General features: G+C 41.4%; 1 protein-coding gene across 6 annotated transcripts in view; it reads left to right on the top strand.

The window, feature by feature from the left end:
* stxbp5a (syntaxin binding protein 5a (tomosyn)) overlaps nt 1-15,562 on the top strand; it is a 131,515-nt gene that overhangs the window by 54,368 nt on the left and 61,585 nt on the right. For all 6 annotated transcript variants that reach the window (XM_020056375.2, XM_010863932.4, XM_010863929.4 and 3 more), the window contains exons 6-7: nt 9,290-9,353; nt 11,456-11,539. In XM_020056375.2, the coding sequence (XP_019911934.2) occupies nt 9,290-9,353; nt 11,456-11,539 (148 nt within the window). The remainder of the gene's footprint in view (nt 1-9,289; nt 9,354-11,455; nt 11,540-15,562) is intronic.

The following is a 15,562-nucleotide window of genomic DNA, read 5'->3' as shown; positions in this document are numbered from 1 at the left end:
CACTCCAGAACCTTCACCTTTTTCTGCTGTAACCTCTGGAGGGTCAACTTGGCTTTGTGCTTAGGGTCATTGTCGTGCTGGAAAGTCTAAGAGCATCCCATGCACATCTTTGTGCAAAATAATGCAAATTGCCAGTATTTTCTGATAACATGCTGCATTCATCTTGCCATTAATTTTGACAATGCTTCACAAGGGGGATGGTATTCTGTTCACTATAGGCCTTGTTGACCCCTCTCCAAATATAGCGCTTACGGTTGTGACCATAAAGCTCTATTTTGGTTTCGTCACTCTAAATTACAGTGTGCCAGAAGCTGTGAGGCATGTCAAGGTGTTGTCAGGCATATTGTAACTAGGTTTTTTGTGGCACTGGCACCATAAAGGCTTCTTTCTGGCAACTCGACCATGCAGCTCATTTTTGTTCAACTATTGTCGTATCGTGCTCCTTGACTTTTTCCAGAGAAGCCTGTATTTCTCCTAAGGTTACCTGTAGGTTTTTCTTTGTATCCCGAATAATTCTTATGGCACTTTTGGCTGGCACTTGGTCTACCTGACCTTGGCTTGGAATCAAGAGATCCCTGAATGTTCCACTTCTTAATAAGTGATGGAACAGAACTGACTGGCATTTGCAATGTTTTGGATGTCTTTTTATATTCCATCTTAATAAAGTTCTATTACCTTGTTGCGCAGGTCTTTTGACAGTTATGTTCTGCTCCCCATGGCTCAGTATCTAGCCTGCTCAGTGCATCCACTTGAGAGTTAACAAACTCATTGATTTTTTATACAAAGACACTAATTGAAATTTAAAAAGCCACAGGTGTGGTAAATTCACCTTTCATTGCCATTTTCACCTGTGTGTCAACTTGTGTGGCCAACCATTCAAATGTAAACTTTTGATCAGGGCCATTTGGGTGATTTCTGTTGTCATTAAGATTTAAAAAGAAGCCAAACAACTATGTAATAATACATGTCTTCATATGATCACTATCCTTAAAAACAATTAAAAAATGTTGTATGATCAGTCATATTTTCAAAATCAATGCCAAAATGTCCCAATTTCTGCCAGAGTATGCAAACGTATGGGCACAACTGTACATAGTAAGTTGCATACTGTTTTTCTGAAGGGTGGAACCAAACACATTACTTAATTGTCTCCGAAGTTACGAAGTGCGCATCCCCCCACGAAATCCCACAGAGCAATATTCAGTGGAAGCCCAGCTGTCATCGGTGGCCTGCTGTGCAGCGTCAGTTAACTTACAAATCTGAAGATATCGATGGGAGGACTATGGTGTGGTACCATGGCCAGTCCTTCAGTATATATTCTTTCTCACGATCTGAAGAGACCAGCCTCTGCTGACAAATCAATATTATGTGAATCCTGGCAGGGTAGAGAAGTATTGGATCGCAATCCAAAGTTGTCAAATCTGTCCATAACTTGATGAAACGCAGTCTACCCTTTGGCCATCTCAGGAGAGAAATCCTCAAAATAGATTTGCTGTGGCTGCAAAACCTTCAGGGAACCTCCAGAATGTGGCACCCAGAGGCCCAGCACGCTGTTTGGAGGTCATAAAAACAGGTTAGGAAGGGCCCCAGAATCTGAGCTTGGACGGATCCCAGAGTAGCAGCGACTATATGGGTGCATTTGAGACGTGGCGTGTACATTATTAGCCAGGACCTCCACAGAGAGACTGGAGATGAAAGTCGTGAGGTGACAGTCATTATATAATGCTACTGGTATGGGTATAACTTTTAGTCTTAAGTCTCGGGGGGCCCTCCAGGTCCAAACCCGTTAGCATCCCACTGTTCCTGCACTTTTACTCTGATATTTGGACTGAACTGAAGTGTACTCAGGCATCTTTTGAATGTCTGCATTTTGCTTGCTACTTGGATAAGATGTATGATTGATTTATTTTAGTGTTTAGCCCAGCAATATCAGTCTTGAATCTGTCAGTAAATAGAGGCATGAGAATGAATAGGATAATTTAAGTTAATAAAGAATATGGTTAAGGTGAAGGTTATTGTTAGGTTTTTCATCCCAATACATTTTTTCATTCAAGATGTGTGTGCGCATGTACGCCCAATATTTCTACCTTTGTGGAATACTGTTCATTTCGTAAACGTGTGTGTGCCCAACTTGGGGCTTTCCAACATGCCCCCCAGCTCAGGTGGAGCCAAGCTCCATCTGACACCAGCAGACTGTCAAGTAGAAAAACAGACAGACAGAATCCCAGAGACAGGTCTACCGATCCCCATCCATAACTCCCAAATACCAGCTCTCTGGAGACTTTGTTCACATCCAGCCTCAAACCTCACTGGGACTACAGATTAAACACCAGGCCTCTTCCTGCACCGTCCAGACCTACGGGCCTGTATGGAGTTGCGCTCTAGGGATCGGCCCAGCTCTGTTACCTGTCCCATCTGTCCGGTGGGGCCCAGCTGTCTAATGAGCCACTTCTCAGAGGGACAGAGGGCTGTGGCAGAACCGACCCACTACTCCACTGTAGGTTTACAGTTGCAGGCATAAAGAAAGAAGCAAAGCATTTGGATGAATGATTATATTGCTCTATCTTTCTCTCCCTCGTCATCTTCCTCTGAGTCCTGCTCTTCTGTTTGTGGGTTGTGATTACCATGCATAACTATCAGGGACTACCCAGCTTGGAACTACCCAGTAACTCAAGCCTGCCAGGCAAGCTAAATGCATTCTATGTTTGCTTTGAGTCAAATAACACCAAACCATGCTCAAGAACACCTACTTTTCTGGACAATGTGGTCTCACTCTCAGTAGCTGATGTAAGACTTCTTTATACAGGTAACTTTTTGTGAGGCCGCAATGCCAGATGGAGTCACAGGACACGTACTACGAACACACCTATACCAGCTGGAAGTTGTCCTCAAGGACATCTTCAACCTCAGTTTCACCCTGTCCGTAATATCGACTTGCTTTAGTGCATGTGACCAAGAATGCTGAGGATACTTGCCTGGATGACTATCGTCCAGTAGCGTTCATATCTGTAGCTGTGAAATGCTTTGAAAAGCTGGTTACGGCTCACCACAGTAACATCACTCGGACACTCTGAACCACTCCAATTCTCACGCAGCACCAACAGAGCTACAGATGACGCAATCTATGTGAGAATGTTGTTCATCGACTACAGGTTGGCTTTCAACACCCTAGCTGTGCCCTCCAAGCTCATATCTATGTTCAGTACCCTGGGACCGATCACCTCACCCTCTGCAACAGGACCCTGGACCTACTGACGGGCCGCTTCGTCCATAGAGAGCATCTTCACAGGAAGCATCTGCACAGCCCTTTATTGTAGATGCTTCAGAAGGTGTCGCGAACTGTGGAGTTCATCGCCAGTGCCAAGCTCCCTGTCATCAAGATCTCTAACATAAGTCTATGACTCCAGCCGGCCAAGCCACGGACTGTTCTGTATACTACTGCATGGTACACAGCACAGCACCTGAAATCTGTAACTTACAGGGCCCTGTCCTGCTTCTACCCCCAAGACGTAACTGGTAAACATGACTGGCAAACTAGTTTCAAATGGCTACAGGGGTTCCAACATTTCACTCCCTCTTGGCACTATCCTTTTAATGTGGACTATACATATGAACACACGCTAGACTCTAACCACACACATGCTTTTTTATGCCACACGAACATAAACTTCACACATAGCTGATGCATCTTATTATTATTTATCCCCTGCTACCCCTGAGTACATGCACATTAACCTAAATTACGTCTTCCTTCCACACTCAGACCCAGTACTTGTTTAACGCACTTTAAATAGCCTATTTCTTATTATTCACGTCATTCTATATTTGTTTTTTCCTATTGTTATTAATTTCACTGTGAACGTCTTGTGTTATTGCTTTCAGTTTTAGCAATTTCTATTTTACGTCTATCTATTTTCATAAATATCCTGCAAAGGGAACGTACATAAGCTTTACGCTGTTATTCTTCAGTACACTAGTTATTAACAAAACGTGTGACATGTGATTTGACTGCTGTTGGGAAGGGGGCTTTGGCTAGGTAAGCAAAGCCTATTTGTTACAACACCCTGCTTGAGTCAGCCATGGAAATCCATTCCTATTCCTAATGATCTGGTTTCTTCAAAGGGAAACACAATTCATGCGGCAGAGCTAATGGACTGAACCACATGAATCTCCAAACACCCTGTCCTCCATCCGTGGTCAGTTCTACTTCCCTAAAGAAGTCATGATATGATGGCGGTTATATTACTTTCATGGAGATCTTCATTCATAACTGGCAGTTAGACATTTGTTTGATTGGTCCCCCAAATCGGAAAGTAATAAATCAAAATAATTTGCTTTGATACTCTGGTTCATGCCGATCCAATCGCCAACTGGGTACAACAGCTCCTTAGTCACCTTAACGACTGCAGTGGCGGAGTCCCAAATATGTTGCAAGTGGTAGTGCAGTGGATCATTTCAGTTTGTGTCGTCAGGCAAGCAATGCAATACGATGCGAGCTGAAGTGAAAACCATCCATATGAAAGTCAGATTCCAATGCAGGGGCTATCCATTATGGCAGGAACATGGGGTGTGGAATGCAGGCCTCTTGCACAGGAACATGTAGCTTGTTTACGCAGATACACAAATCCACACACGCAGGCACAAACACTCTTATATCTCAAACTTTTATATCACCTGCTCTGCACAATCTGGCTATTGTCTACTATTGTCTATACAATGACACTGCATTTCGGAGAGATGGAGACGGTGAAAAGTGTGTGCGCGCTGCGTGTTTTTTCGGGAGGCTGTCTGCACTCGGCCCATCCTGCCTCTGTTGCCATGGTGACTCTTTCTCCAAAACCTGGCTGTCTCCTGTTTACTGGGCTTGCATTTGTGTGTGCACAATCGGTATGTGTGTGTGGATGTGTATGAGCTGGTTTGGTAACAGCGAGACAAAGGCGAGTTAGATTAGATAAATAAACAACTCCAGCTGCAGTACCATGGAGGTAAATAACATTCTGGTTAGGTCTACTAACTATAGAGCATTATAGCCATGGACTACTACAGGTTTTCCTCTCTTCTACCCTCCTTTTCTCTCCTCTTCTCTCACCTTTTCTTTTCTCTCATCTCCTCCTACACTCCGTTTCTCTCCTATCTTCTCCTCCTCTCCTTTTCTTCATCCGTATCCTCACTAAAGGTGTCATTGCAGTTTTTGACCTAGGAGTGAACAAGGTTAGAATGACAGGTGTTAATGTCGTTGCCATGGGCATAGGCAGAGTAGAAATTTAGGTGATGAGAGAGCTCTAAATCTGTACTTGAGAAAGGGATGATGGACTGGGGGGAGACAGGGACATAGAGGAATAGAGACAGTAAGACACATTAAATTACACTCTCACATGGGACTGACAGCCATCCATCTTTCTCCTCAGTCTTTCGAAGAGGACTTCTAAGGTCTTGAGCAGTTGGCCCTATCTGTCCCACGGTTCTGTTTCAAAGGAAATACGTTATTTTAGATGCTCTAAGCTCAGGGTTCATCCTCGGTTCTCACCATAAACCAAAGCTCTCTGTCCTATTTCTGCACACATGTAATATTACTGTACCTTACATGTTGAATTCCTCTAGTAATGCTACCTCATATTTGGATTTGTCTTTGTAGAACAACCTCACTTTAGATTCATCTTGGTAATACTACCTCATTTGGATTCATCTTAGTAATACTACCTAATTTGGATTTCTCTTGATAATACTACCTCATTTGGATTTCTCTTGGTAATGCTAACTCATTTGGATTTATCTTGGTAATGCTACCTCATTTGCATTTATCTTAGTAATACAACTTAATGTCGTAATTCACAGCCCGAACCCCACACAACCCAGGCTTGCATGACAGTAAACATTTAAAAAAAGACATCTATAAAGAATAATATCTACTGGTGCTCTCTCCGTTAGCTGCAAGGATGGCGTGCATTTAGAGCAGCCAGAATTCCCAACAGTGTCCCTGTGGTGTTGAAGGTGCTGCTATTCAGTCACATAAATGTTTACTTTATTGAGTTTCCATGCTATTTTTCATGTGACATTTGCATGCAACAAGAAACTAAACAATCCCAGGTGCACCGGCCTCGAAAGAAACGGTTCTTCTGTTATGTTGTATTAGTATTTGTTGTAGTATTTGTTGACCTTAGATGACTCAAGACTGTGCCAAACAGGTGATACAATAGTTTGTTTCTGAATTAAATCAGGCTAATAATCCTCACAATACTAAATAAAACCAACAATTCATTTTGATCATACAACCCTGTTTCCAAAAAATGTGTGAAGCTGCGTAAAATGCAAATCAAAAGAGAATTCAATGAAGTGCAAATCATTTATCCCTATATTTAATTAAAAATAGTACAAAGGTAACATATCAAATGTTGAAAGAAATTGTATTCTTTTTGGAGAAATATGTGCCCATTTTGAATTTGATGCCAGCAACATGTTTCAGAAAAGTTGGGACAGAGGCCTGTTTATCTGTGTTGCATCCTCCTCTTTTAACAAGACTCTGTAAGCATTTGGGAACTGAGGAGACCAATTGCTGTAGTTTTGAAAGTGAAATGTTTTGCCATTCAGATGGTCCATCTCCTCTAGTCTGGAGGACACGGTGTCCATGATTCCCAAAATTAATTTCACATTTTGATTTGTCAGACTGCAGAACAGTTTTTCATTTCACCTCAGTCCATCTTAAGTGAGCTCGGACCCAGAGAAGGTGGTGGCGGTTCTGGATCTTGTTTATACAGTATATGGTCTTTTCTTTGCATGGTAGATATTTATAACATACTGTGTTCACAGACAATGGTTTTCAGAAGTGTTCCTGAGCCCATGCAGTGATTTCCACTACAGAATCATGTCTGTTTTTAATGCAGTGCCCCAAGATCACGGCCATCCAATATTGGTTTTCGGCCTTGTCCCTTGCAGATTATCTGAATCTTTTAATGATATTATATTCCATAGATTATGAGATCTCCAAACTCTTTGCAATTTTACATTGAGAAATGTTCTTCTTATTGTTGAACTATTGGTCTTTCGCAGAGTGATGAAGCTCTCCCCATCTTCACTTCTGACAGACCCATCCTCTCTGGAATGATCTTTATATACCCAATCATGTTACTGACCTGTTGCCAATTGTCCTAATTAGTTGTGTGGTGTTTCATCGGGTAAACATTTTTAGCATTGCACAACTTTTCCAGTCTTTTGTTGCCTCTGTCCCAACTTTTCTGAATTATGTTGCTGGCATCAAAATTCAAAGTGGGCATATATTTTTCAAGAAACAATTTAATTGTCTCAGTTTCAACATTGGATATGTTGTCTTTGTACTATTTTCTATATTGAACATAAGGTTTAAATGTTTTGCACATCATTGCATTCTGTTTTTATTTACATTTTGCACAGCATCCCAACTTTTTTGAAAACAGGGTTTTACTTGGAAATTATATCATGTACTACTGCAGTTTTAGAAAGGTAGGAAGATATACAGTTGTGCTCAAAAGTTTGCATACCCGTGGATAATTTATAATATATGTACTGTTTGTAAATGTGTAAAGAAAACATGAGTGAGCAGGCAAAACACTTATTTCTTATGGGAGTCACATGTAGGTCATAACAGAATGACACAATCATAAAACAAAACATGGCAACAAGAAAAAAATTAACTGACCCCTGTTCAAAATCTGCATACCCTTAGATCTTAATACTGTGTATTGCCCCCTTTAGCATCAATGACAGCGTGCAGTCTTTTGTAATAGTTGTCTACGAGGCCCTGAATTCTTGCAGGTGGTATAGCTGCCCATTCATCTTGGCAAAATGCCTCCAGGTCATGCAAAGTCTTTGGTCATCTTGCATGAAATGCATATTTGAGATCTCCCCAGAGTGGCTCGATGATATTAAGGTCCGGAGACTGTGATGGCCACTCCAGAACCTTCACCTTTTTCTGCTGTGTGCCAGAAGCTGTGAGGCGTGTCAAGGTGTTGTCGGGCATATTGTAACCAGGCTTTTTTGTGGCATTAGCACAGTAAAGGCTTCTTTCTAGCAACACATTTTTGTCCAAATATCATCGTATTGTGCTCCTTAAAACAACCACACCATCTTTTTCCAGAGAAGCCTATGTTTCTCCTGAGGTTGCCTGTGGGTTTTTCTTTGTATCCCGAACAATTCTTCTGGCAGTTTTGACTGAAATCTTTCTTGGTCTACCTGATCTTGACTTGGTGTCAAGAGATCCCTGAATTTTCCAGTTCCTAATAAGTGATTGAACAGTACTGACTGGCATTGGCAAGGCTTTGGATATCTTTTTATATCCTTTTCCGTCTTTATATACTTCCATTACCTTGTTTTACGCAGGTCCTTTGACAGTTCTTTTCTGCTCCCCATGGCCCAGTATCTAGCCTGCTCAGTGCATCCACGTGAGAACTAACAAACTCATTGACTGTTTATACTCAGACACTAATTGCAATTTAAAAAGCCACAGGTGTGGGAAATTCACCTTCAATTGCAAGTTTCACCTGTGTGTGTCACCTTGTGTGTCAGTAACAAGGCCAAGACAAAATTCAAGGGTATGTAAACTTTAGATCAGGGCCATTTGGGTGATTTCTGTTATCATTATGATTTAAAAAGGAGCCAAACAACTATGCAATAATACATGGCTTTATATGATCACTATCCTAAAATAAAAGACAGTCATTTTCTCAAAATCAATGCCAAAATTTCTGCCAGGGTATGCAAACTTCTGACCACAACTGTAAATAAAGAAAAAAGGGAGTATTATGTTCAACACTGACCAAACCAGCTCTTTATTTTTTTGTCAATTCCATTCAGCGTTGTGGTGTCATGTCCATGAACTATTACACGACAGTTCACCAGGAACAATGCACAAACTAAAGACAGACCATTGACCCAAAATTATGTGTGTGAGTTTCAATAAATAAATTCATAATTATTTACATTTTACAAAAAATTATTTACACAATTATAAAGCCTGGCATATGTAACAGTTTTAGTTTTGTTATTTGTAATTTCCCGGTTTCCACCATTGCTGTCTCATTGTGTTCAACACAAGTGTAAATTGTTAACTTTGACCTCGGACCGGATTTGGGGTCTGGCCTCATCTGAGCTGGCTTGGATCGGGCCGGGCTCGAATTTTCAGGCCAGACCTCACATGTCAGATTTATCTTGGTGATAACACCTCACATTGTTGGATTTCTCTTTGTAACGCTATTTCACACCCAATTTGATCATACACTTTCTTTGTTATCTCTCTTTGTCTCCCACTCTTTCTCAGGTCCTCCAAGGCTCACCCAGGTCCTGTGGTCCACATAAGTGACAACCCAATGGATGAGGGGAAGGTATGATGTGTCCATTACACGTCAATCTTTCTTTGTTAGTTAATGTTGAAGACACATTTCCCCCCACACACACACCTCAAAGACAGATTGACAAGCACTCAGGCAGAGTGACAGACATGACAGGAATATGGGAAGAAGGCAGGCAGGCAGGCAGGCAGGCAGGCAAGCAGGCAGGCAGGCACGCATATCTCAGCCGAAATTGTTGTTTATTTTTGTACAAACCCTCTCATAGTTTTATCATGTCGTTGATAAATACAAAGCAAATGTGAATTCATGTTGCAAAATCTGTTTTTGTTGTCTTGGGCAAGGCAAATAACCCTAATTGCTCTGGGTAGGAAATCTGCTAAATAACCTGCATGTCATTCGAAAATACAGTCCATTCAGATATATTCCTTTGCTCCAGACGTCACATTACTTCCTCTGTCCTCTTTCTCTGGTGTCACTGATAAAAATAATGAAAATGGATGAACTCACTGCTGGAAGTGGCTCTGGATAACAGCAGTGATGTAGTGGGAGCTGTATCCAGGTATACACTACATACCCACTTTTAGTGGAGCTTTTATATGTAGCTATATGTTGTATCCATTAATAAGGTTCATGAAACATACCAGAATATTTAGCTTACAGTGTTAATACATGTTTATCCACATTTTAAAAGCAGCTGTGTGCACAGTGGTTGAGATACATCCAAATGTTATAAATGTATTATTAGCTGATATGCATGCTGCACATGGGAGAGGTATCATGCAAGCTGTTTCTAGACCATGATTTGGATAAAGTCTTTTGCTACTATCATTTTAGATAACATAATTTTGAAAACCAAGGAGAGCACATGTGAGAACATTTTTGTAAGATATTTCCCAGCTTTTCCCCAGAAATCAAGTGGTCTTTTGACATGGTACACCTTGGGGAACATCAATGGTTTTATAACAAAAGTGTGACTGAACCTAAAACCTATTCAATTCTAAATGTACACCTTAATTTATCTATTCCAATTAGTACGCCCTCATTATTTAAACACTTTAGCTAAGGTGCCAAGAAGAGCTTAGTTCCAGAGAATAAATATTAGACAATTATGATTTTCAATTAGATTTTCAACAAAATCCTCATAACAAGGTTTAAAGGAAGCGTAATCTGTGGTTCATGGTGGTCCAGCATTCTAGACCAATGCCTCTGGTTCACATGTCCTACTGCAACATGGGGCTGCTCTATCAGCAAACACATTTGAAAGTCCTTTTAGCAGTGACTTTGCTAATAGCTGTTTCAGTGAGTTAAGAAAACCCTTTTCTGTTGTGTGTGTGTGGTTTTCCCAAATAATCCCTACTATTTTAAGATAAATATGCTAACAGTTCCTCTAGATATTTACAGTTTAGTCATTTTGCAGACCAGCTTATACTAAGTAACTCACAGTTAATGAGTACCTTTTAAGAGGCTAGGTGTAGTAACCATAAAACTTAGTAGTACATAGTAGTACTCAATAGTTGATACATTCTACACAACAAAGTAGCAATTCTGCAAAGTTTGTGCTAGAAGGAAGAAAATACGTTTAAACATTGCAAGCATTTGTTTACAAAGGCAACGGAAGGGGTGACTCTGGAGCGATTTTAGATACTCTGAAAAGGTAGACCTTTAGATGTTATCTGAAAATGGGCAGAGGCTCTGCTATCATAGCTTCAAAGGAAAGCCGGTTCCATCCTTGCGGTGCCAGGACATAGAAGGGCTTTGACTGGGCATATTGGGAACTGTCTTCCCTTAGGAATGAGCCCACCATGAGATTAGAGATGGCTGAACGAAGAGCCCGGGTAGGGATGTAGGGTTTGAGCGTTGCCTGAAGATAGGGAGGGGCTGTTCCTCCCGCTGCTCTGTAGGCAAGTACTATGGTCTTGTCATGAATGTGAGCCTCAACTGGATAAGAACATCTGCTACGTTTAAAAACCAGAAAATTGTGTGTCCTGTTTGCCACTTCCCGCCTGCCGTGTGAATGTTATATAAATATTTTTAGCGTATAATTATTTCTACAACGTGGGCCTTTTGTATCTAGCCCTCTGTCATCTTCTCACTGGGCCAGATCTTACTGTCTGCCTGTCGGTTTTCCCTTTCAGCTTATAATTGGATATGAGTCTGGGATCGTGGTCCTGTGGGATCTGAAATCAAAGAAGGCAGACTCCCGCTACACTTACGACGAGGTAGGAAGCATCTCCCACTATGTGGGTGTACTGTATGTGTGTGTGCATGCTTGTGCTAGTTTTATGTTTACTGGATACGCCTGGTTATGGGTACTGTGTGACTCTCCAACTGCCATATACATTGTTTGCCTTTTTGAGAATGAATTTGGAGTCTTTTTGAGAATGGGTTTGGAGTCTTCTTTGGATGAGATCTTTAGTTGACATGGGTTATGTGTTAACCCTACACCTACACTCTGATACACCACACCAGCACACAACACATTTCTTTTAAAAATCATATACCCACTAACCTCTAGACCTAACCTTCACCCATAAAAAACAAATCCATGTTTATGTTAGGTTTATTTATTTTGATATATTTCACAGGATTTCACCCTTTCGATTTTGCAGTCTGCAGTTCATCATTACTTGCATGTTTTTTTTACCCCAAAGCACATCTTGCCAAGTCTTTCTGATTGTTGTCACAGTGCTCACGGAACCAGGACATTTTTGCTAGGACCAACCTGCTAGAGGTGAACAGGAGGTGAACACATTCACCAACCAACAATCTCCACAGAGTTCAAAGGCATCCGACCAATTGCAAGGAGTCACTAGCCCTTTCCAATGGTTTGTGAAGAGCCTATTTGCTGGACCTCTGGGCATTGAACACCTAACCGCAGATATACTGTGAGACAGTGACTTAGGATAATGTCCCTCAGGGACCCTAAACCTTAACTTACCCGAGCCGAAAATAACCTTTCATGAGTACTGGTGAAAAGACGCGCATAAAGCTCAAAACAAGAATCATGGGAAACAGGAGCTGCAAATGGAACAATGATATCAGAAGTCCTTGAGCTGCACATTCTTCCCAGGCCTAGGCATAACCTGTCTTCCTGTTTGCTACGTGGGAATCGAACATGTGAAATTGTCTCGTCGAGCAGGTGTTATTGACGAAATCCTCATGAGAGGAAAGTCTTACTGGATATATTACAACTCTGTCTCTTAGAGGTCTAAATTAGGAACTTTATTAAACCCTTTTTGTAGTATTTATTTTACTTCACAGGGGATTTCTGTTTTACCTGTTTCCTGGTATATTTTATATTGATTAGAGCTTTTGTTTCATTCTCATATCTGACTAGGCATGCATAACATAACATCGATGAAGAAATGCATTTCATTGTTGTTTCCCTTATGTCAGTATTTGATGGGAAGTACAATCATTGACTCATTTGCATGTGATTGAATGTAGTCATGGATATCGTGCTCATGCTTTACAGAGGTGTGTGGTTTACAGCGGAGTATAATCGGACGAAGATCCAATTTAGATCAGAAATGTGTCAGTCCTTGTGCTTTATATTAAATCCACTGAGGGAACACACCAGAGTTACAGACGTCCATCTTCGCTTTGACCAGCCACTTGTCCCCACAAGGTCATATTTTCCTTGCTTTACTATCCTTAAGGAGAGCTCTTGTTCTGAAAAGTGTATTAAATCCTGCACACTCACTCGCTCTCACTGACACACAGACACCCAAATTGGCCCCTTCATGTTGTGACAAGTTCATCTGTGGTCTGAACCAGACACTGCTGGAGAGGAGAGTCTGTGGGAACGCGCCGCATGTCTCAACACAGGAAATCGAATAGGTCTCAGCATCACTGCGGGATAAACAACAGGGATTTTCTGCACAATGTGTAGACCAAGTGTCAATCTGTAGGAGGGGTTGTAGTGTAATGTTGGGTTTTGTCAGATGAAAACAGCATTGTTATGTGTTTGCTTTGTACCTGTATCCACACTAGGCAAGGATACACACCCTGTGTAATCTCTTTTGGAACCACAGACTTCCCACTGTACTGTAAAATTTCAGCCATTTTCAACCAGAATTTACAGTTAGTAAATCATTACTTGCATGTTTCTCCAAGGCAACGCCCTTTTCCAGCTAATGTTGAACATAATGTATTTGTCGTATCTTAGCCTCAAGCGTCAGAAACCCCGAAGCCCGAAATTTGCCAGAGAAGTTAAAGCGGATTGAGTGGCTTCACAAAGACACACAGAGGCAGAGTCAGGCTTACAGTAATGAGTTTATGTTAATGCCTGTGTCACTATTCACCTCGTTTACAGTGTCGTGGCACAGTAAGCCCCCTGTGATACAAAGACTCCACGAGGACAGCACGACCCTGTGTTCACTGTACCTTAGGAATAGAATGCTCCCACCTTTCTTTTTCTTTTTCTCTCTTCTCTCTCTTTCAGCTGTTCTCTCTTTTCTCTGTCCCTTTAAGTTGTTCTGTCAGTCTCTTTTTATCTTTTGCTCCCTCTTTCATTTGTTGTTTTGTTCTCAGCTTTTCCCTCACTAACTTGTTCCGTTGCCCTGTCTCTCTCTCCTCCCTCTCCCCTGGGTGAAATTATATCTCTTTTCTTGTCTTATTGGTGCTAATGCTTAGGAATCTCCTTGACAGCCGTGTTGTTTTACTCCGGGGAGCAGTTGTCTCTCTGTCCTCTCCAACCCACCAGTAACACCTCCCCAGAGCCCTGTAGTCCTCCAACTGCTGTTTCCGTACTCTGGGGTTCATTACCTCCAGGGGAAACCTCTTGTATTCACATCCCTGGAATTACAGCGCTAATGACGGATTCAGGGTCAGATGTCTTCCTTTGGCCTGAACCGTATAAAAAAGAGTTTTGAGCGCATAGGCTGTAGAATAGATGGTGTTAATCAGGGATTCTAGAGCAGCTACAGATTTTTCGGTCATATTTTATCCGTGAGAAAGTGAACATTATAGCTGTCCCTGGTTTCAAAGGGTGCAGATTACGATTGGATTTTGTACTATGGTGTCATAGCGAGTTGTGTAGTAACGACTTTATTGGTTGTCGAATGGTAATGATGCGTTCAAGGATGGATTCTATTCTATTTAATGTGTCTGGCCAACACATTAAACCAAATAACATTTGGTATGGTTAAAGTACAATTAAGACAGAGTCTTTGGTGTCCACGAGGTATTTTATTGGAGTAACAGTGTTGACTCAGTGACCACAGCATGTGTGTATAAATAATTAACAGATTTAATTCCTAGAGATTGAGGTACAGGCTTCTTAGAAGGCATAGCAAGTTCATTGAACCCGGCAAGTAAACTAGAACCACGGTACATTTGATGTTTTATCAATTTTTTTGATGTTTTATCCATTGCAACTTACACAAGCAAGTAGGGTTAACTACCTTGCTCGAAGACAGAAGACAGCTGTGGTTTGATGCTGTTACAACTAGGCTATGGTACTGCTACAGCTGTGGTTTGATGCTGTTACAACTAGGCTATGGTACTGCTACAGCTGTGGTTTGATGCTGTTACAACAAGGCTATGGTACTACTACAGCTGTGGTTTGATGCTGTTACCACTAGGCTATGGTACTACTACAGCTGTGGTTTGATGCTGTTACAACTAGGCTATGGTACTGCTACAGCTGTGGTTTGATGCTGTTACAACTAGGCTATGGTACTGCTACAGCTGTGGTTTGATGCTCTTACAACGAGGCTATGGTACTACTACAGCTGTGGTTTGATGCTGTTACAACTAGGCTATGGTACTACTACAGCTGTGGTTTGATGCTGTTACAACTAGGCTATGGTACTACTACAGCTGTGGTTTGATGCTGTTACAACTAGGCTATGGTACTACTACAGCTGTGGTTTGATGCTGTTACAACTAGTCAATGGTACTACTACAGCTGTGGTTTGATGCTGTTACAACTAAGCTATGGTACTGCTACAGCTGTGGTTTGATGCATTGACATTTAAGTGTTTGTCGAGGTGTCATCTCAAGAACTGTTCCTTGGAAATAATCTGCTTGTCCAAAGTTAATTCACTGATCTACAGACATATTTGCCACCAAATAATGTTTTGCGCTGTTAGGAATATCCAGGCTCAGACTGCCAAACACACAACCCAACAGTGCTTAATTGATTAATGATAAAGATTGGGTCAATTACAGAATATTGCCTAGAGTTGTGTAACAAAAACAATGGTCCTAAGTATTGGAGATTTGGATTGGAGAATACA

This window comes from Esox lucius, chromosome 18 (genome assembly GCF_011004845.1).
Source record: "Esox lucius isolate fEsoLuc1 chromosome 18, fEsoLuc1.pri, whole genome shotgun sequence".
Classification (NCBI taxonomy): domain Eukaryota; kingdom Metazoa; phylum Chordata; class Actinopteri; order Esociformes; family Esocidae; genus Esox; species Esox lucius.
This window is presented reverse-complemented; position numbering and strand designations above follow the sequence as displayed.